At 38.3% G+C, this 23,913-nt stretch overlaps 1 protein-coding gene across 4 annotated transcripts in view; it reads right to left on the reverse strand.

Annotated features, from left to right (window-relative positions):
* TJP1 (tight junction protein 1) overlaps positions 1-23,913 on the reverse strand; it is a 96,138-nt gene that overhangs the window by 7,873 nt on the left and 64,352 nt on the right. For 2 of the 4 annotated variants that reach the window (XM_034784466.1, XM_034784464.1), the window contains 4 exons: positions 7,652-7,824; positions 5,784-6,261; positions 4,070-4,287; positions 2,522-2,605 (listed from right to left, as the gene is read on the reverse strand). In XM_034784466.1, coding sequence (XP_034640357.1) covers positions 2,522-2,605; positions 4,070-4,287; positions 5,784-6,261; positions 7,652-7,824 — 953 coding nt within the window. Of the gene's footprint in view, positions 1-2,461; positions 2,606-4,069; positions 4,288-5,783; positions 6,262-7,651; positions 7,825-23,913 lie in introns of all 4 variants that reach the window. The other 2 variants (XM_034784465.1, XM_034784462.1) reach the window with 2 other exon arrangements.

Raw genomic sequence — 23,913 nt, forward strand, 5'->3', positions numbered from 1 at the left:
GCTGTAGTCCACGAAAGCTTATGCTCTAATAAATTTGTTAGTCTCTAAGGTGCCACAAGTACTCCTGTTCTTCTTTTTATGAATTACACAATGTGCTAAAATGATAACACCTGATGTGGAAACTGGAAAAAGTAAAAATGGCCTAGGGTTGTCATGTGTATTTATAGAATTTAAAAACAAATCAACTGATTGCAGCCAACAAATGCTAATTATTTAAAACTGTTCTCAAATAGAAGTTTAGTGCTGCTGGAGGATTTTCAGTTCTGTACATACATTAATTCCATTCAATATGGAAACCTGAGTCTTTGTAAAATACCTGAATAATTTGCAAAAGGTCAAAAATTAGATTGTAATAAGGGTAGGTTTTTATCTCACAGATGAGGCAATCTAAAACATTTTAAAACACACCTATGGTGTAGATTAGATTCTAACCAATACAACCTATAACTGTTACTCCACAAGTTGAAGATACGACTACTTTCCCATAATTTGGGCATTTAAATCCTTTGAAGTAATGACCGTACAATATCAAACTAATACAGTGCAACAAGTGTAATATAAAAGGAAATGAATGTACTGTTAGTCATTTAAAGATGCAATTTAAATTCTCTCCACTCAAAAGTTAAAATGAGATTAACCAAGAATTTCAGATGTTTTAGGGATAATATACAAGTATTTCTGACTTAAGTGTAGCAGAGAGTAGGTCAGTATATGTAATTAAATGTTCATTTAAAGAACAGGACATGGAAACAACTGAGACTGAGCAAAAAGCTGAGATCAAGCAAAAGATTGAATAGAAAAAGCACCATAGTGTTGCAAACCATTGCTATAAAGGCACCTGAAAAATCAGAGTCCTGTAACCAGCTAATTTAAAAAGAGAAAACAAATATTTATTTAAGACACAGTATGGTCTACTTACATATCAGAAGACAAAATTGCCTAATTCTGAAATTGTCTCAAAAAGCAAGATTACTGATACATCCCATTTCAGTTAAACAGAATAAAATGTTGTGTTATAACTCCAATACAGAAAGTGTTAGTACTTGTATATGCTTTCTCTCTCTCTTTCTCACACACAAACACAGGCTAATTTAGGAGAGGAAAACGATCTGTCTTAAAGAAGTTTTGATTACTATTTGGGAGGACTAGTGTTTCTCCTTTCATTTCAAGTAAATTCATGAATAGATTTTTCAGTTACAAAATATGAGTGCTTTTTAAAAAGTTTTATGTAGTTGTGATGGTGTTTTTTGGGTCCCCGCCACTTAAGTATCAATGTTTTAACATTTCAAATATGTACATACAGTTAAGTAGATGTATGGAACACATGCATATAATAGTATAAAAACCATCCAAATGTTGATTTCTCTAAATCAGATGCCCATCATCAAAACTGATGCTCTAATCTTTCAGTGTCAACGCATTGTTGACAGGTATAGATACATTAATGACAATACATTTTGTTTTAAATACTCTATACATAAGTACTGTGTTTAAATTATTATATACAGATTATATGTACACATTAGAGGTGTAAATCCTTCTATTGTAATGTTAGAAAGTAGCTGAATAAAACCTTGGCTTTCTTCAAATGTGCAGATATTAATTTTTAAATTGCTGTAACTTGAGACATTTCATGAAATTGCTTGAAACTTACATAAAAATTCGACTTCAGCCTAATACTGATCACCCAGAATTTCAGCCAACAATGTTTTCTCTGTTCCAAGTAAGGGGGTGAAAGTGGTAGTGAGCGTACAGGAAAAAAGAACAGGCATACAAAACTGAAACCTGGTTGCAACTTCAACTAGGAAAAGCCTCTCTCCATAATTCTGGGTGCAAAAAGGAGGTTGGTGAAGAAACAGGTGGAAGCAAGCAAGAAAGTTGTATGGAAAATCCAGCCATATTAGAATGAACTATAAAATGCTTTTACAGGCAAACACTGTAGTTTTCTTAAATGGTCTGATTGTAAGCATCAACTTGCAAATATGAAAACAGTTAACATGTAATAAGTCATGATTTAGGAGTGCAGAAGTTAAACTTACAATTTGCCAAAGTACTATATGGCCAATTAAGCAGAAGACATGAGTTTGTGGTATAAAAGCCAATTAGGGGTACATAATCATTCCCCCCCCCCAAATTTATTTTAGTGCAAATTTACAATTTTAAAAAAGTGTTTGCAGCTGTAACAGTCCTCAAGGAAGAAGAAAAAGTGGAAAGTATGATGCTATTTAACGGACCACGGATAAGGTAGATAATATAATACTGTATTTTTCTTTACCATCTTGGTTTGTCAACCACGATTTTAGCCATGAATTTGCACCATGAGTAATGAAAGTGAAATGGAGAGTCTGACACAAATACAATGATTGAGTTATATATTACACATTGTCACCTTTAGCCAAGTGATCTTAAATTACACGATAGCACCCAAAAGCCCCAAAAGGACAGAGGGAGGACAGCATACCCGACGAGGAGTCGGAGGATTTTAGAGCAAAAGACCAACCATCAGGGGTCATAGACGCACAATGTGGTAAGCGCAGCTCCACTGGCTTCAGGAATTTTAGTCCGTGGGGCCCACACATTACCAACGGGCTAAGCAGTGTTTCTCCTACAGTTAAAGAGAAACAAAAATAAAAGGTTATCAGTGGAAACCTGTACTCCTTAAAATACATTCAATATTTCTTCATACACCAACAAGAGCAAAATATGAAGAAATTAATTTATAAAACCTTTGAAAATTTAGCCTTGAAAATAAAACAGAGCTACTCAGCAAGGTTGTTTCTGGTTGCCTTTCCTATTACCATACTCCAGTGAATTTCAACTGGACTGGATCATATTACAAAAAGAAAGGCATAGGGCCAGACAAGCCAGACTATTTGACTACAAATGTGTGCTATACCAGAAGTACAAACGTGAACCTCGCAGTGCCTTGCCAACACCACAGCTTTGCTCATGCTACTGCTAGTGGTAGTTTATCCATTAGGATGTCAACCATCTTAGTGCTGACAAGGGAATGCACAGGGTTGAAGCAAGAACCCAAAAAGTCACTTGTTGAACGTGATAGCTGAGCTAGCAAATAGTTGCCTAAGAGCCCAGCCCTCTCTTAACAGTCAAAAGACATGGTACAAGGAATTGAGAGTTTTTATTTTTGCATTTAGCTGCTCAAGATGGTAATGAGAACACGCTCCTCAGCTAAACAACCCATATTCAGATGATAGGTCTAGAGTTGCTTTGAACCTTGTGCCGCAAAGTACCAATACAGTGCCTCAATTGTAAATTCCTGAAATTGAAGTCCTGAAGGCGAGAACAACTTCTCCTTAACTTACATAAATGAGACACGTATAGTATACGTTTAAAGGACTACTAGTTTCCATTTGTCTAGGTTCTGGAGTGACTATTGAAAAAACAAACTGACTACAATAAAAAGATATTCCTAGGTTATATGCTGTACTACTTGCCACTTTAATACACAGTAAAAGTGTGTGTTTTAGAAAACGGCAAGTCATTCAGTGATTGCATCATCTGGCTTGTCTGAAAACCAAGTCAAAAAATCTCATTTGCTTGAGTATTTTCTACCTCACACTTATTTTTATAATGCAAAGAAGGACAGAAAACATTTGCCCGTTATTAGGTCTTTGAAACGTCCAGCATTTGAGGTAAATTTTCTCAATGTATTTGGCTAACACTTCATTTAATTTTTAAAAAGATAAATTGTATAATGCTTTCAGTCCTATATCATGTGAGGAAACATTAACCTGGCAGACCAGAATACACCCATTCACTGACTATAGAGATAATGCAGCAATGAAAGTCACTTAAAAAAATTATTTTCAAAGTATATTAAAATTTAATTTGTGCATGTCAACATACTTCGATATTAAAAATTATAGTCAAAATGGAGCCACCCTGAATTATTCTCCCACCTGAAAATATAATTGAACAGAATACTACTTCCTCTGTATTTCTAGTTGGTGAGCTTCTTGGGGGCAGAGACCATGTCTTCCAATGTTTTGCAGTCAGTGCTTAGATAATAACATTAGATGGTATATTAAGATACAAAGACAACTCTTACCTTTCTCTTTGTCTAAAGGTGGGAGGATACTATTATCTCTGCAGACCTTGAAATAGATTTCTTGCTCTATTCCCTCTGGAATGGCTCCTTGTGGTATAATTATACTAACTCCTGTCTCTATGGAGCTTAATACACCACCATTGCTGTTAAAAACACCTCTTGCTGTGGCTACTACAGTGTGTCCATCCTCCTCCTCGTCATCCTCTAGTGCTGAAGGGCTAAATGTGAGATACATAGATTAAGCACAGCAGTTTTATATACCTCCCCCAAAATCAGTAGCACACACTGTATTTTGAATTAATTTACCAATGCAATGGTTACATTATGCAGGCTAGCCCTCTTAAAGTGTAATCAGTCTCAACTAAAAAATACGTCAAATGGAATAGTGTAATTTTTGCTTATCTTTTGAGAGAGAGGATAAATGAAGATGCATTTCTGCTGTAGCCACAAAAAAATTAACTCGGAAATTTATCAACGGCATCAGTTAACTAGAGATTTTGGACCACTCAGAACTAGTTAGGTTTTCAAATGTTCAGTTTTTAGGGTTGTTTTAGGATAGTTACCCCAACTACAGAGCTCAGCATAAGAGGACTAAAATTTACTAGAATTCTGTTGTTCCAGCACCACATTTGTCATGAGTTTAGTATCATATAAAAACACAAAGCAGATGTATTATGTTGATAATTCTTATATGAACCTCACTGAGACTTTTCTTTCACTTATCTTTAAGAAAGGACAATTTGTCAGCCTTAACTTCTATAGCATCAACAAATACCACTTAGAATCCTGCCATTTTCCAGGCTGTGAAATGAATGTTGCGGAGGACTGGAAAAAAACTCACATTTTATCGGGAGGTTTATTGTACTTAAGTTGATTTTGCGTCAATTTCAGAAGCACTCATTTCTTTTGGAAAGAGACCAATTTAACAAATCAGTATCAGCTCAGCTTCTCATGGCATAAAAAAAAGCCCAACTGCTTTAGCGCAAACTGCTCATTCTTATGTTGCATTACTGAATTTTAAAAAACAGTAAAAACTATTTCAAATTTGAATCATACATTATGATCACATAACATGGCAAATGAGAAAATATTTTGCAAAGATTTTACAAACACATACCCTATTTTAAAACAAATAAATTGAGGAAATGCTCAAGTTTGCTAAAAGTATGCCCCTTATAGATGAGTGGATTTTCAGTTTTATGGTAGCTCCATAATTTGAGAATGGGTAATTGCAGCTTACTCTTAAACAGTTTGTTTGGTTTCATAGCAGGTAGAACAGAGTTGTTGAAATGACTGATCTCTTTTAAAAAGAGTGCTTTTAAAAATTGACCTGAAATAAAAATATAGCCTCCTCAACACATACAAGACCACTCCCACTGAATTTACAATATTAAGTTGTGACATTAATAATTCAGTAATTTCAGCTTCTGGAAAGGAGTTGTTTAGAGCAAGACACGTGTTAATTTTTTACTAAAAGACATAAGATAAGAACGCAACTTCATTATTAAAAAGTAGGATACAGGCAGACAGGACACCCCACATCTCCCCAAAAGCCTCCAGTGTTAGTCCCAGGAGATGCATCCTGGTTTTTGGATTAGAGAGTCTGGGCAAACTAACAGCAATTCACCCAGGACTGGACACACTGCCTAAAAAACTGCAATTTCACAAGCAACTCCATTTTTAAAAACGTATAAAAGAAAAAAAAATATCTTACCTTACAGGAATGGCTTTAGGCACAGCATTAATGTTATTTGGTTGATATTTAGGCTTGTCTGCCTGCGTGGAGAATGTATCCATTCCACTGTCAAACTCAGAAGGCTGCAATGAGCTATGTGCTTTTAAAATTGGTTGAGGAGAATTTGGAGCCTTTGAGGGCAACTCTGGTTTATGTTGAGTTTCATTTGGCAGTAGATTGTGGTTGAATTTAGGACTTTCAAACTTTCGCTCAAATGGCCTGGCAGCACTTGTGTAAGGCTTCGTTGTAAAGCGATTATAAGCCGGGGTGACTGTTTTCTGAGTCTGCTCAGTTCCATTAATTGGACTCTTGTCAGGGAAGCTTTTCTGAGGATAGAAGGTAGATTGCACAGTGTCCTCTCGGTTGGAAGATCTGAAAGTTGCTGGTTTATTTTGAGATGGAGGTGGGTCAGGCTTGGGCACTGTGAAATTCTGGAAATCTACGGACACAGAGTTAACTGTAACACAAAATGGAAAACAAAACATGAAAAAAATCCATAATATGTAAGCCTTAATATTCAATTTTACAGCTCAAACACTTAGGTCTATTATGAACATTTTTTATTTGCAGTAGGGCTGTAGATTAACTACAAAAAAGTTAACTGCAATTTAAAAAATTAATCATGATTAATCACACTGTTAAACAATAGAATACCAATTGAAATTTATTATTTGTTTATGTTTTTCTACATTTTCAAATATATTGATTTATATTACAACACCGAATACAAAGTGTACAGTGCTCACTTTATATTATTTTTATTACAAATATTTGTACTGTAAAAATAACTAAAGAAATAGTATTTTTCAATTCACCTCATACAAGTACTGTAGTGCAATCTTTTCCGTGAAAGTGTAACTTACAAATGTAGAATTATTTTTGTTACATAACTGCACTCAAAAACAAAACAATGTAAAACTTTAGAGCCTACAAGTCCACTCAGTCCTACTTTTTGTTCAGCCAATTGCTAAGACAAACAAGTTTGTTTACATTTACAGGAAATACTGCTGACTGCTTCTTATACGTCACCTGAAAGTGAGAACAGGCATTCACATGGCACTTTAGTAGCTGGCGTCGCAAGGTATTTGTGCGCCAGATATGCTAAACATTGACATGCCCCTTGATGCTTCGGCCACCATTCCAGAGGACATGCTTCCATGCTGATGATGCTCGTTAAAAAAATAATGTGTTAATTAAATTTCTGACTGAACTCCTTGGGGAAGAACTGTATGTCTCTCCTGCTCTGTTTTACCCACATTCTGCCATACATTTCATGTTATAGTAGTCTCGGATGATGACCCAGCACATGTTCGTTTTAAGAACACTTTTGCTGCAGATTTGACAAAACACAAAGAAGGTACCAATGTGAGATTTCTAAGTATAGATACAGCACTCGACCCAAGGTTTAGGAATCTGAAATGCCTTCCAAAATCTGAGCGGGACGAGGTGTGGAGCATGCTTTCAGATGTCTTAAAAGAGTAACACTCCAATGCGAAAATTACAGAACCCAAACCACCCAAAAAAAAAATAAAAATAAAAATAAAAAAATCAAACTTCTGCTGGTGGCATCTGACTCAGATGATGAAAATGATCATGCGTCGGTCCTCTCTGCTTTGGATTGTTATCGAGCAGAACATGTCATCAGCATGTCTTCTGGAATGGTGGTTGAAGCATGAAGGGACATATGAATCTTTAGGACATATGAAATTTTAATGTAAATATCTTGCGATGCTGGCTACAACAATCTATGAATCTATGAATCTATGAATAGGAAACTAGGCAAATAGAACACTCGCATAAATTCAACACTGCTTTCTATTAGACATGCCAACATTCAGATTTCATACCCTCAGAAAGTGCAGACTTGGGATGTGCCTGAAGAAGTACGACAGGGTTATTAATCGACTGAGGTTGAGTATACTGTACTGGAGGTGGGGGAGGAGGAGTAACTTGAGAAACTGGCTCATAGCGCTTTTCACCACCAGGTCTATCTGTGGGCTCAGCATCAGTAGGCTTCCCCCTGTTGGAAAGAAAAGAAAAACAATAGGCTGACTCATCCAATTTTACAAAAGTTTTAAGTTCCTGAATTCACCACTATTTCTTCTTCTATAATACCTAATTTTCATCTCTTCCTATGAACATTAACAGTTTCTGTATAACATCCAGTCCTAAGTACAAAACATTCATTTATAAGCACAAGAGATTTCAAGACAACACTGAATCTTTAAAAAGATTAGTAACACAAACCAAAAGATGGCAAAGAAAAGGCAGATGACATTTTGGGTGTATTTTTGTAATGTTTAGCTCTAAATCCTTTGTTTTCAATTTAGTTTGGGTGGTTTTTCAATTGAGGAACTGTGCTATTATTTAGGTAGGTATTAAAAAAAAGTTTAATTTTAAATTATCTAGTTTTTTTAAAAAAAAGCATAAATTGGATGTGCAATAGAAAGACTGATTTCTGTCAGAACTCTTCTAAATACACCCGATATTTCAGCAATGCCATCTTAATTATAAATGCAATCAGCTTAAGCTTCACTAGCTTTATGTGCATAAATTTTAGCTAGTTAAATAAGCAGGCAATTTAAACTTAAATTTCAAATATTTCTCACACATGATATTTCAGGAAATGGCCAATTTCCAAAAATACCTATAGTTTTTGGCTATCGTAACTTAAATTTACTTTCAAAATCATTGTGTTTAAAATTTTAGGTGCACATAATGCCTGTGAGAAATGTAACAGTGAGAGGACACCTTAAAACATCCTCACATCAACGGCAATCTTACCACTTGATGTTCCTTTTCAAGTAGTCATAGCTAGTGTAAGAGCCAAGAAATCTAGGTGATGGCAAAGCAAACAGCAATAGAAGAATGAAAGAAAAATGGTCATTCTATCTTAAGCACATTATTTCTTTATACTTCGTGTTAGTCCTAGAACTGTTCACATGATAAGACGTTGTACAAAGAGACAGAATTAAGTTAGTCAGCTAGCATTCTGACACAAGACCTTACTGTATATGTATATGTACAGTGATCATGCGCTATGCTTAATATTAAACTTTTGTCCATGAATTACAGGCAGATGAGGCCTCAGTGTCTGGTCTCAGTAGTTAAGTTCAAGTCAGACTGAAATAGAAACCTTCATTATATCTTGAACAACACTTTATTAGAGTGCAATGAAAGAATTTCAGACTCTCATTCTACTTGATTGTAAATAGAATTTTAGTATTCTGAATCTGATATACTGTAGGTGCAAATCATGCTTATCTCATTCTGGGACTATTTACTATACATATGCTGTAGTTAGTACTGCACTGCAGATGACTAGCTGAGAAAGTTTTTATAGTGAAGAGTTTAAATCTTATTCCTAGAGAAACTCTTTCAGCTCTCCAGTATCAGTGTCCACACATTAAAAAAAGGTTCCTGGTCACCATTACCATGTCCTGTAGTTACTCTCCCAAATAACTGTGTGATATTTTAATTCTGCCTAGTGGGAGAAGAAAGGTGAAACACACACACTCTCTCTCTCTCTCTCTCTCGCTTCATGGTTTGTGTTGTAAGTGACCTTTACTATTGTGATCCCTTCTTCCTTCTTGGGGAGTTGGGGACTACAATCGGGGAGTAAAAAACCTGAAGTGGAGCATCCACAGGGACACTACTTGAAGAATTATTATCCAGATATTCTGCAGGTATATTGTTCTAAAAGTTTAATCTAGTTTTATCATTGAGAAAGCAGTAAGATTTATGCAATAAACTGAAAAATATTAGTAGTTCCACTTTCAATGAAAATTTGGGAATATTCCTTCCAACATACATACAATTCCACTTAATGTTAATATGCATGAATTTCAGTGAGAATGGACCCCTTTCCTCTCTATGGAGTAATTTAAACATTGTCCAAAAACATCACTTATGGTCATATTTAAAAAAAAAATACAGAGGCTATTCCAACAGTGTTCTCTTTCTAAGCCACATAAATCAGATGCAAAGATGAAAACTAGCCTCTAACTGAAAAGACCTTTGATGTCACCTCATCTATGTGTGGCTCTCATTTATCATCTTTGGTCACTTATTTTAAGGCAATTACTAGCTATGTAGTTGATAACTGATTGAACCCATTCAGCTTGTAGGATTACAGTCCGACATAGTGACATTCACAAGTATTCTACTACAACATTTTAAAAAGTTAACCTAGTAAAGACTTAACTATTCGGTAGACAAAAAACTTAGCCAGTTTAGACTTCAAAATGTAGACTGCATCTGAAAACAGGATCTCTTTGGAAGGAAGAGTATTCCACAAAAATGTAGCTTTGTTTTAAATGCACAAGTTTTATTTTTATTTCCTATTATGGTAGCAGGTAAAAGCTTCGAGCATGAATCAGGGCCCGATTATGCTGGGTGCTCTACAGACTGGTAGTAATAAGACAGTCTTTTCCCACTGACCGAAAGAAATGGTCAAATGACTAATCAACATACAAATAGTAACTCATTGTGAAGGCACTGGGATCAATGGGTAATGCAACTGAATAAATGGGTAGAGAACATTCTAGAAAATTAAGACAACATTGCTCTTCCTGAAAGAATGGATGAGATCCCATGTAGTGCATTCTGGGGTTCCCATCAATTTGAACCCTATAATACTGCTCCATTTGGGATGTAAAACAAAAGCTTGATGGAGAGGAAAGATCACTCAGTTCTGCTTCAAGGAGAGACCTGCTCTCCTTGCCCATTCCGATATAGGCAGGATGAAACATAAAAGCAGGACACCAGCAGTCCCAACCCTGAAAGATGCTGTGAGGAGATTGGACTTGGATAGCCACTCTCACAGCTAGTAAACAAGGCCTATGACTGCCAAAAGTAAATTATCCTCATTTTAAGATCTCAATATGTCAGTATTGTAAAAGGGCAGTTTGGATTTATAGTGTTAACTTCTAGTCATGTTGATTTTGAACAAAAAAAATCTCCAACCATATACAGTACTCATCCCACAACAAGAGGAGTTACCACTACAGGCCCATTTCTGCCACCGTGGGACCATGCTGTTGGGGGTCCAAGACAAATGACAGGGCAAACTCAAATAGGGCACAAAAGTCTACAGAGCCAGCTCCCAACATGTAAGGGATGCCTGCAATAGTCTCATTAGGCTTCCTCTGCCTGTCCTAGGCAGCAAAGAGACCAGTAGTCTTTATGGAGCAAACCAAATAGTTTCATGAAACAAAAACCCAACAGTCCTGTGCCAGGCCTACCTTCCCTCTAGAGGGCTCTGGCAGTCAGTAGTCTCTGCAGAGCTTCTGGGCTGGTCCTTTCCTTAGAAAGCAATGGACAGGTGGTCTGTTTTCCTCCCTGCTTAGCCAGGACTGAGCTGTCCTCTTCCCTTTTTAACTGCTCGGTCAGTATCTGACAGCAAGTGCAGGTGTAGTGCAGTGAGGCTGAGTAGCACCATGACAGTCTGGTAACCCTGGCTGGTTCAGTGTGGGATTTGCATAACCCATCACATACCTTCCCCCTCAAGGCAGTTCCTAGGGGACTAGACAGATATCAGCTTCCCCCGTTCCTAGGAGAAGGAATTTAGAGCTGAGTCAGGGGGAAAGTGGAGAACAGGTAAGTGGAGAACATGGAGACCTGGGAGATGGGTCGGAAATAGGAGGGAACGTGGGCTATAATGGCAGAGAGAAAGGAGGGTCAGGGCAAAACTGGAAGGCAAGATCAAATCAGTATCTTAGATGCCTATATACAAATGCGAGAAGTATGGGTAATAAGCAGGAAGATCTGGAAGTGCTAATAAATAAGTACAACTATGACATTGTTGGCATCACCGAAACTTGTTGGGATAATACACATGATTGGAATGTTGGTGTGGAGGGGTACAGCTTGGTCAGGAAGGATAGACAAGGGAAAAGGGAGGACGTGTTGCCTTATATATTAATAATGTACACACTTGGCCTGAGGTGGAGATGGACATAGGAGACGGAAGCGTTGAGAGTCTCTGGGTTAGGCTAAAAGGGGTAAAAAACAAGGGTGATGTCATGCTAGGAGTCTACTACAGGCCACCTAACCAGGTGGAAGAGTTGGATGAGGCACTTTTTTTTTGGTTTGTTTTAGACAACTAACAAAATCATCCAAAGCCCAAGATTTGGTGGTGATGGGGGACTTCAACTATCCAGATATATGTTGGGAAAATAACACAGCAGGGCACAGACAATCCAATAAGCTCTTGGACTGCATTGCAGACAACTTTTTATTTCAGAAGGTTGAAAAAGCTACTGGGGGGAAACTGTTCTAGATTTGATTTTAACAAATAGGGAGGAACTCGTTGAGAATTTGAAAGTGGAAGGCAGCTTGGGTGAAAGTGATTATGAAATCAGAGTTCACAATTCTAAGGAAGGGTAGAAGGAAGTACAGCAAAATAGAGACAATGGATTTCAGGAAGGCGGATTTTGGTAAGCTCAGAGAGCTGATAGGTAAGCTCAGAGAGCTGATAGGTAAAGTCCCATGGGTATCAAGACTGAGGGGAAAAACAACTGAGGAGAGTTGGCAGTATTTCAAAGGGACACTATTAAGGGCCCAAAAGCAAGCTATTCCGCTGGGTAGGAAAGATAGAAAATGTGGCAAAAGACCAGTTTGGCTTAACCATGAGATCTTGTATGATCTTAAAAATAAAAAGGAGTCATAAAAAATGGAAACTAGGACAAATTACAAAGGATGAATATAGGCAAACAACACAGGAATTCAGGGGCAAGATTAGAAAGGCAAAGGCACAAAATGAGCTCAAACTAGCTACAGGAATAAAGGGAAACAAGACTACTTTTTATCAATACATTAGAAGCAAGAGGAAGACCAAGTACAGGTAGGCCCACTGCTCAGTGAGGAGGGAGAAACAGTAACAGGAAACTTGGAAAGGCAGAGATGCTTAATGACTTCTTTGTTTCAGTCTTCATCGAGAAGTCTGAAGGAATGTCTAACATAGTGAATGCTAATGGGAAGGGGGTAGGTTTAGAAGATAAAATAAAAAAAGAACAAGTTAAAAATCACTTAGAAAAGTTAGATGCCTGCAAGTCACATGAAATGCATCCTAGATTACTCAAGGAGCTAATAGAGGAGGTATCTGAGCCTCTAGCTATTATCTTTTGAAAATCATGGGAGACAGGAGACATTCCAGAAGACTGGAAAAGGGCAAATATAGAGCCCATCTATAAAAAGGGAAATAAAAACAACCCAGGAAATAAGAACAACTACAGACCAGTTAGTTTAACTTCTGTGCCAGGGAAGATAATGGAGCAAGTAATTAAGGAAATCATCTGCAAACACTTGGAAGGTGGTAAGGTGATAGGGAATAGCCAGCATGGATTTGTAAAGAACAAAACATGTCAAACCAATCTGGTAGCTTTCTTTGATAGAATTACGAGTCTTGTGGATAAGGGAGAAGCTGTGGATATGGTATACCTAGACTTTAGTAAGGCATTTGATACAGTCTTGCATGATAGTCTTATCAATAAACTAAGCAAATACAACTTAGATGGGGCTACTTAGGTGGGTGCATAACTGGCTGGATAATCGTACTCAGAGAGTAGTTATTAATGGTTCCCAATCCTGCTGGAAAGGTATAACAAATGGGGTTCCGCAGAGGTCTGTTTTGGGACTGGCTCTGTCCAATATCTTCATCAATGACTTAGATATTGGCATAGAAAGTACGCTTATTAAGTTTGCAGATGATACCAAACTGGGAGGGATTGCAACTGCTTTGGAGGATAGGGTTAGAGTTCAAAATGATCTGGACAAATTGGAGAAATGGTCTGAGTTAAACAGGATGAAGTTTAACGAAGACAAATGCAAAGTGCTCCACTTAGGAAGGAACAATCAGTTTCACACACATAGAATGGGAAGAGACTGTCTGGGAAGGAGTACGGCAGAAAGGGATCTAAGGGTTATAGTGGATCACAAGCTAAATATGAGTCAACAGTGTGATGCTGTTGCAAAAAAAAGCAAACATGATTCTGGGATGCATTAACAGGTGTGTTGTGAGCAAGACACGAGAAGTCATTCTTCCGCTCTACTCTGCTCTGGTTAGGCCTCAACTGGAGTATTGTGTCCAGTTCTGGGCACCGCATTTCAAGAAAGATGGAGAAATTGGAGAGGGTACAGAGAAGAGCAAGAAGAATAATTAAAGGTCTAGAGAACATGACCTATGAAAGAAGGCTGAAAGAATTGGGTTTGTTTAGTCTGGAAAAGAGAAGACTGAGAGGGGACATGATAGCAGTTTTCAGGTATCTAAAAGGGTGTCATAGGGAGGAGGGAGAAAACTTGTTCATCTTAGCCTCTAAGGATAGAACAAGCAGCAATGGGCTTAAACTGCAGCAAGGGAGGTTTAGGTTGGACATTAGGAAAAGGTTCCTAATTGTCAGGGTGGTTAAACACTGGAATAAACTGCCTAGGGAGGTTGTGGAATCTCCATCTCTGGAGATATTTAAGAGTAGATTAGATGAATGTCTAACAAGGATGGTCTAGACAGTATTTGGTCCTGCCATGAGGGGAGGGGACTGGACTCGATGACCTCTCGAGGTCCCTTCCAGCCCTAGAATATATGAATCTATGAAATATGATCTATGGTCAGTCAGCCAAAAGAGCTCCTAGTTCACTCACCTGTCTGGCTGATGTGATGGCGACTAGGAAGGTGACCTTAATGGAGAGATGGGACACATGGCCAATTGTTCTAAGTGTGGTTGGTAAGTAGTGAGTAGAAGATTGAGGTCCCATTGTGGCACCACTGTTGTTGGGTGAATAAAAAACAGAATGGCCTTCTACTGGAGGATGGAAGGCATCGATTGCTGCTAGGTAGCTAAAGGGAATCCCTGACATCTTCAGGGGCAGGAGATAGTCTGAAATAGCTGGGATATCTACTGATGCTGGAGATAACTGGTTCTGTCGCATCCAGGTACAGAAACACCGCCGTTAAACTAGATAGCATTTTCTGATAGTCTTTTCTGCTTTGATTGATAATAGATTGAATGGCTTCTGAACATGAACACTAAGTCTGATGCTCATTCAAATACTGTGAAGAGAAGAGGGTCAGGTTGGGATGTTTGATATTACTGTTCTCTCCCAAGTTAACAGATGCAGTAGGGGACAGATGCTGTTTGGAGGACATATTGATACTCATTAAGAGGTCCAGAAACCAGAAGAAAATGGTTACCCACCTTTTTGTAACTGTTGTTCTTCGAGATGCGTTGCTCATGTCCATTCCATTGTAGGTATGCGCGCGCACCCATGTCGTGGTCATCAGAGATTTTCACCTTAGCGGTATCCATAGGGCCGGCTGTGTCGCCCCCTTGAGTGCCGCATTCACGAACTGGTATTTAGGCGCTGCAGGCCCTATGCCCTCTCAGTTCCTTCTTGCCGACAACTCTGACAGAGGGGCAAGAGGGCAGGTAATGGAATGGACATGAGCAACAGAGCTTGAAGAACAACAGTTACAAAAAAGTGGGTAACCGTTTTTTCTTCTTTCAGTGAAATTAATAGGCAGCAGATTTAAAATAAATAAAAGGAAGTATTTCTTCACACAATGCACAGCCAACCTGTGGAAATCCTTGCCAGAGGATGTTGTGAAGACCATAACAGGGTTCAAAAAAGAACTAGATAAATTCATGGAGGATAGGTCCATCAATGGCTATTAGCCAGGATGGGCAGGAATGGTGTCCCTAGCCTCTGTTTGTCAGAGCTGGGAATGAGCGACAGGGCATGGATCACTTGATGATTACCTGTTCTGTTCATTACCTCTGGGGCACCTGGCATTGGCCACTGTCAGTAGACAGGATACTGGGCTAGATGGACCTTTGGTCTGACCCAGTAGAGCCGTTCTTATGTAGTGCTTGCTCACATTGATTCCATGGTAGGTGACTCACAAGCAGAATCTTTGGAGGTGGGCTCTGAGTTCACAGCCTTGCAGATTGTAGCACTGCTCTGCCGAAGCCAGCGTCTTCTCGAGCTTGCTGGGTCAGGGCATAATGTGATGCGAACGTTTGGACTGACGACCAGGTTGCAGCCTGACAGATTTCTTGGATCAGCACCTGTGCCAGGAAGGCTGCCAATGGCACCTGTGCTCTAGTTGAGTGAGCTGTTACAGTTGCCGGTGGGGGTACCTTTGCCAGCTCCGCATGGACATAGGGTGACCTTTCATCCTATCTGCCATGAACAGCTGCGTTGACTTACGTAATGGCTTCATTCTATCTACATAGAAAGCTAGCACCCGCCTGATGCCCAGGGTGCAATGCCTCTGTTACCGAAATATCGGGTCTGCCTAGCTGAGAGCCAATAACAGCCAGACAGGGATAAGGAAAAGGTTGCTTTATTCTGCAGAAGAAAGGAGAGCTTTGCACCTTGGTACAAAAAACTCTGTCTTACACAAATTTCACAGATCCTTTATACACATTCAGACAAAGGCCCTTGCCATGTTAACACTTGATTGGTGGCTGCCAATCTGCTATCTGGTCAGTGAAAACCAGTTTGGGACCAGCTCCAACTACCTTAAGGCCTTGAAAGGGAAGACAGTTGAAAAGTTCGGGCTACTGTGTACTTGAGGTGTTTGCTTCCCCCTAATGGCTGCTGGCTGCCATAACGGCTGCTAGCTATTGGGAGGAGGGCGGGGGGGGGAAGGTGTCGCTGCTGACTGTCACACCTCCTTTCCTCATCTGATTCATGGGGCTTTGTGACCCCCCGCAACTCCCTTTTGGGTCGGAACCTCAATTTGAGAAACTCTGGTCTTCCCTGTGAAATCGATATCGTATAGGGCAAAAAGCACACAAAAGACCAGATTTCACAGGGAGAGACCAGATTTCACGGTCCGTGATGCATTTTTCATGGCTGTGAATTTGGTAGGGCCCTATCCAAGAACTACTTCCTCAGACGGGGCTCCCATCCCTCATGTGTTTGGGGATGGGGGAGCATCAGATACTGCACTTGGTGGCAATGTGAGCCTCCCCAAAGCAGTGGTGATGTTAGCCACTGACGGAGAAGGAACAGGCAGAACACACAAACTCCAGAACTCTGGGCATAGTTCTTCTCCCAATTAGGGGAGAGAGGAAGGTAGGGAACCTGAGGCAGGGAAGGAACTATCCTAGGCTCATTATAACAACTAGGAAAAATCCATTAAAAACACTAAACTATTTTCAGTGTATATTTACATATAAGAAGGCTATGAAGAATCTTTGGACACAGAAGATTCTGACTCAGGCCATGCGGTGGTGAGAAGGCCCTGGAGAACTGTCAGTCCGCACTGACCTTTATGCCCTCAGTACAGAGCACAAGGACAGCAACTGCACAAGTGCAGACCAACAGACACTGCTTGCTAGAAATATCCTATCTCAGAAACATGAAGCACATGTGTACCCACATGTGGAATACCCAGAACTCAAAGAAGAATCTTTACTTTCATCAGGTTTTGTACAAATATTTTACCCCCCATTTATATTCTTGCATGAACACCCACAATGCACCTGAGGTTAAGGCTTTGTTCTCATCTAACTTACACCATTTTTACACCAATTACATTGACTTCAATTAAGCTACTTGTGATACCAGGGCCAATGAAAGGATCATCAAACTCATAGGATGTGTCTACATTGGGAAAAATTTAGCAAAAAATTCTCATAGCTTCCAAAACCTGCTGCAGAGCACTATCGTAGAGTGGTGGCTCTGGCTGCTAGACTCACTTTTACCACTCTCTCAGTTAAGCCTCCTGAAAAGTAAATTTAATCAAAATGGTGTTATATATCCAGCTGCAGGTCCCTCACCTACACTATGGCTCCTACCACTTTTCAATAAACATCCTTTCCTCTCTGTGGTAGAACAGGGCATAGAAATGGATATTACTCATTTTCTACTTTAGTGACAAATCTAATAATTTGTTCCAGTTGTTAAAATAAAGCTGCTTTTTCATACTACAAAACTGGAGGAATATTTTTATAAGTTTTCCCAGTGTAGAGAAGGCCATGATTTTATCCTAAGATGTAAACCCAACTCAAAGACAAAGTTTTCAAATGTTATTTACCTTATGTGGACAAGACTGTAATTTGTCAGTTGCTGATAAAGGAGTTAGCAACAGGTGCAAAAGACCTAGTGCTGAACACAGTTTAACCTCAAGTGAAGAGGTGGCCAAATCATGTTCATTGTTCAACAATAGTGATGAAGCTGACCAAAAACAGCCAGCAATGTTTCATAAAGAGCACTAATGAACTTTTTAAATTTGCAAGGTCTTACATTACCACTTAACTACAGGGCAACCAGAATAATTCTGAAAGAAAACTTATGGGAGAAAGAAAAAGCGAATAGCAAGACTAGACTGAGTAAAACAATACCTCCCAACACATCACCTAAACCTAACAGTTCAAAACAGACAATTTTTTACAATCAATCTTTAAATGAAAGGCCACACTGCATAAAAGGAGAGTTTTGCTCTAGTGTCTATAAGTGAGAATACACTCTCCTAAGCAATAGGCCTATAAAGCAAAGGAGAAGAGGGAAGAGACAAAACTATTCCGTGTACTACAACTGCTGACAACTAGAAGACACAAATGTGACATTACCCTTACAAAGGAGCTTCACTGGTGCCACATATTTTCTAAAATGGACTTTTTGGAATGATTCCCCCATGAAGAACGCCTGATTGGTGGACATAAATATGATGAATAAAAACATTGGTACACATGCATTTCTCAGTGCCGAACCTGTAACATGAGATTCTTTCAAATGTAAAGTTAAGTTGTAACATTTCTTTTAAGGAACACCAAACCATTCAAACTGCTAAATAGATTAGTTTGCTTACAGTATTGAGTTTATTGTTACCAAGTAGACAGATTTTATTACTTACTTTACTAGACTATTTTGTTTCCAAAACAGCTATGTAAATTTGTTAGGGGCAGAAAAATGTATATAAAATATTAATACAAAATTTGTCAGTCAATGGATGAAAAATATTTTAAAATTAACGGAGTCTGCCTGCTTTGTATTGCACCAATGTACAATGAAATTGTAAGCCCAGATGCCAAAATGTATGTTTCTTCTAAACACAGAAACCATCAATAAGGTAAGTGCTGAGTTATAGCATTATAAATTTATAATTATGTGAATCCTCACACAAGACTCATGTAAGTATTTAACTTTGGCTTGTCAAACAACTGTGTTGCATCTGACCAAAATGCACTGTTCCTGTCTAAATATTAAAATTATGTTAATATTATGGCCAGGGCTGGCGCAACCCATTAGGCGACTTAAGCGGTCGCCTAGCGCGCTAACATTTGGGGGGCGGCGGCCGGATCTTCAGCCGCCAGCGGCAGCATTTCAGGGGCAGCATTTCAGGGGCGGGACCTTCCGCCGCCTAGGGTGGCAAAAAAGCTGGCAGCGCTCCTGATTATGGCCCTACAAAGACTTATACAAATGTTTAAAAGTAAACTGTCCTATTGACTTCAACAAGGCAACTCACACTCATAAAGCTAAGCAGGAGCCTCTCTGCAGGATCAGAGCTTCTATGTGGTTATTCAAGGCAAGTTGCCAAGAAATTTACAAAAATAGACATTTCATGCAGCAAGTATCTAGATGTGACAGGTGCCTTTATGAGGCAAATATAAACTGGGAGGGGCAGAGGAGTAGACACTAATTCTAAGCTCAGAGTTGTTTTTAACAACAGCCACTCCATTACTTGTTTAATTAGTAATTTCTTATCTATCAGTGGCTAATCATCTATATACTATATGAGATTTGTGCAAAAAATCTTTACTCACTGTCTTGCTATTGGTGAGTAAGAAAAGCCAAATACCATAAAATATTAGCAAAAATAACTGGATATTAGGGTAAACAGAGATAATGATTTTAATATGCAAAACCATCAAACCCAAAGTGCTGTTGCATTTAACTCTGTTATTGCGTGTTCCAAGAACTGTATGCAGTGCATTCATGTCAGATCTCTTAGGTGGCTCTACCTTTAAGATGTCCTCAGAAGGCCCTCCCTCTCCAACAACTTCAGAGGTTTATTTTAAATGTTACATACACACGGTCCCCGGGTTACGCAAACCTGACTTCCAGAAATCCACACTTACGGAAAAAGTTCCGTAAGTTTTTTTTTTTTTTTTTTTTTTTTAATGTGGTGGTGGTGGTTGGGGGGTAGGGCACGTAATTGTCGGGTATATGTTCCCGACTTATGCAAAATTTGACTTATGTAAGGCATTGCGGAACAGAACGCTTGCATAAGTCGGGGAGCCTCTGTACTCTATTACGGGGTCAGCAACCTTTCAGAAGTTGTGTGCCAAGTCTTCATTTAGTCACTATAATTTAAGGTTTTGCGTGCCAGTAATACATTTTAATGTTTGTAGAAGGTCTCTTTCTCTAAGTTGATAATATATAACTAAACTATTGTTGTATGTAAAGTAAATAAGCTTTTTAAAATGTTTAAGAAGCTTCATTTAAAATTAAATTAAAATGCAGAGCCCCCTGCTGGTGGCCAGGACCCGGACAGTGTGAGTGCCACTGAAAATCAGCTTGCGTGCTGCCTTTGACATGCGTGCCATAGGTTGCCTACCTCTGCTTTAGTAGGGCCCCTTACAAAATCTGAATAGAATACATGAAGATCACATACTGAAAAGCTACTCTCTCTTCCTTAAAAGCATCCTGATTAGAACCACAGGAATTTTAGCCCAAAAGCTGTTTTCCCCAATCAGAAAGAGATGTGAAAAGAGATGAAAATGCCTCCTCCTTCCCATAACCACATCATTGTTGTTGAAACTTTAACAATTAACTCTCGCGAGTTTAACAAATTAAAATTACTAATACAATCTCCGTGTTAATAGAGTTTAGGATAATGGGCAAAGTTTTCAAAACTGCCTAGCTGACTTAGGAGACTAAATCATGTATTTGAAAAGCTCCTAAATCTCACTGAAAGCCAATGGGACTTCAGTTCCTAAGTACTTTTGAAAATCTGACCCATTGTGATGCTGTTATGTGTTACAGTATTTCCCCCCTTTTCTCTTCAGTAATACAATCAATGAACACCATTAAGTTGTGGTTTTATGCATATATATTTCGCCTCTCCCTGTTAATACCACCAAGCAGTTCTAGTATCATGACACTTTTGCTGCCCTTTTATAGTAGCTCAGTTAGAGACAGTGGACAAAGAACAGTAAAATGCTCCTTACTGTACTGCAGTGACTGTTTAACTACAATAGCTAATGTAGTTCAATTAACCCAAAGTGGTGGATCACTTTTGTCTTTAAAATGTTTCAATTTTTTTTTTTTTAAACAAGAATTTCCCTCCTGTATTATCCAATCCTACCTCATTTACCCACCACCTGCATTTCTACAGTGACATCAGGAATACATCCAAGAGCTCACTGTGAAAGTAGATAAAGCTTTTAGAAAAAGATCCAGCCTCTACATTTAACTCTGCTCTGAACATCTGTCTTGAACCTGATAACTTAACTGAGATCAATAAGACATAATTTTATGATATAATTGCCTATTTGCAAACAGCACCAACAATCTAATCTCTTATCTCCAGAGCGTGTCATGTCTGTTAAATTCTGATGAAATCTTACAGCCCAGCCAGGCCTGACTTGCTCAGCCATTACTACTCCCACATGAAGTGTTTATTTTGTTTACAGTTAATTGTTTGCATTTCCCTCTTACAAGTCAGAATGTTCATCCTCTCAGATTTCACCATTTTCTGTTTGATAAATGTGAATTTCTTCTAAAGGAACAGACACGAAGCTCAGTTTGTTTAAATGCAAGCATCTATGATGGCACCACAAAAGATTACAGGTGAGAAACCACAGTACTTATTCATTGATACTGCAAAGCCACATAAGAGTGTATACTCATTTCTCTCTCTCTCTCAATATATACTTTGCATTCATAGGACATTCTCCATCAAGGTTCAGCAACTGGTGGAGGTCAATTAAATTTGGGGCCTGAATAACAAACGTTTTGTATGTTAGCTACGCAAACTTGCACAAACTCACTCTAAATTATCAAATAGTAGTTACTGTACTTATTTTAAATTGTACTAGGGAACTAGCTTTCTAGTAAAATTTTTGCTGCTTTGTCTAAGACTACTTGGATTGTCATAAAAACTTAATAGAGAAACAGCATTTCAAAACACCTTAACTCAAACTGCTGCTTTGTTCTTTTTACACACTCATTTATTATAAATGGAGCTGAACCAATAACTTTCCATGAATGATTTATCTAATGGATTTAGCCTCTTTCTACTCACAGATCATGATTTCCTCAATCATCATCATCATCATCATCATCCAAGAGGCGAATTTTTATTTATTGATTTTTGCAAACTTTTATACCTCTGCTCTGATTGCAAACAGTTCCCTGGATTTTCCAGAGTACCAATTCAAGCTGCATTAATTGTGAATGGCCAAAGTAGCGCCAGGATGCTGTTTTCATTCTCTAACCACAACTGCTTCCTATGCCAATACTCATTTATACAGATTTAAAATTCAGCTTATGCACACACTCATGTAGATGTTGAAACTGGCGTTCAGTGAAGATTCACACCAGTAAAGGCACATGGATTTTCATGGAAGGTGAACACAAACAGGGGAACAAGCACAGCCAAGTTAATTTTTAAAAGTGGTTATTTGTGGAGGGTATTTTTGGCTATCTTTGCCCAGTTCTAATTTTTTTTTTTTTTTTAATTCTTCAAGTTGTACAAACTATTATTTAGAAGTTGTTATTAACAATATCAACAACAAAAAAATCTTAATGGAAGAGGGATATTAAGGTACCATTTGAGACATTTGCTTAGGTTCCTCTCATTACTAGTGTTTGTAATGAATCATCCGGAGAAGAAAGCTATTAAAATGCATTTCAGTACTGTGGTTTGGTTTGAAAACTATTTTTTGTTATGCTCCTGCCTCATTTCTACCATGAAACTTCATTATTAACTAGAGTGATTTAACTCATTGAAGAGCTGATGTGCTCAGTGTTAACAGACACTTATACAGAAGGGTTAGATTTTTATCAGTAAATATCGGTAAACACAGATTTCACTGTACACACACAAACCAATAACAAAATATTTTCATGGATAATAATCAAAATTTACAGCGAGGCAAAGAAAAGTGATTCTTGAGAATTTATCAGCGTTTGAATTAAGGATAATTAGTTTGTATATTTTGACCTGTAATGTTGACAGTGTGTGTTTTAGTGGTTATAAAAAGATTTAACTTTTTGAATCTCAACATCTATGCCATTAAATAATTGTCTGACTTCCCCATAATTTCTTTCATCTATGAAAATTTAAATTGATAAAAATTGAAAAAAAAGCTTAAAAGTAAGCATTGATATGCACTGAAATCATGAAAAAGTAAAAATCAAATTCTAGCAAGTCTGCTTATATAAACAGCAAAATATCAATAGCTTTTTAAAGTTAACGGATGAATATTTGAGATTTGTTTTAGTAGTGTTAGCTACATCTCTTTTTAAAAAAAGAATTGATTACTCAAAAACAAGAGGTTGCAGACCTGTAAACAATTTCGCATCATCACCACCAATTAGCCCCACATTTATTTTTGGAAAAATAATGACATATACAGAGTCGTCACCAACGCATGAATATTTTGGAGAAAGTTACCAACCAATCCTCAAGGCACAGTCTAGAAATTGGCTGAGTAAGAGGGAACACTCATTAAAACGAAAACCTCTAACTCGGGAACAGTATCTTATGTGCACACATACACACACAGGTATATCTTAAGAGTCAGTACTAGGAAGCATATTATCTAATTCATTTCCTTGCTTTTCTATTCTTACTGTCTCTTCTAATGGTTAATACCCTTTCATAAGAGAGAACAGCTTTATCATTTCTGAATAATCAAGCAGTCTCTCAGTCTCATACATGGCAACACCACTTTTCTTTGTAGCTGTTTTATGTCACTTTCCTGTATATTGAGGCCTGAAGTTACCCTCTACAACACATACAGAAACCACCACCAAAGAATGGAAATGTCATGGGACACATTCAGGTGTGAAACAGAAGAGAAAATGGTCCCTTTTCAGTGCCCTGCTCAGGTGCCAGCTGCTCTAGGGCACCTAATTTGAATTCTGAGCTACTAAA

The sequence above is a fragment of the Trachemys scripta genome, chromosome 10, assembly GCF_013100865.1.
Source record: "Trachemys scripta elegans isolate TJP31775 chromosome 10, CAS_Tse_1.0, whole genome shotgun sequence".
NCBI classification, from domain to species: Eukaryota; Metazoa; Chordata; order Testudines; family Emydidae; genus Trachemys; species Trachemys scripta.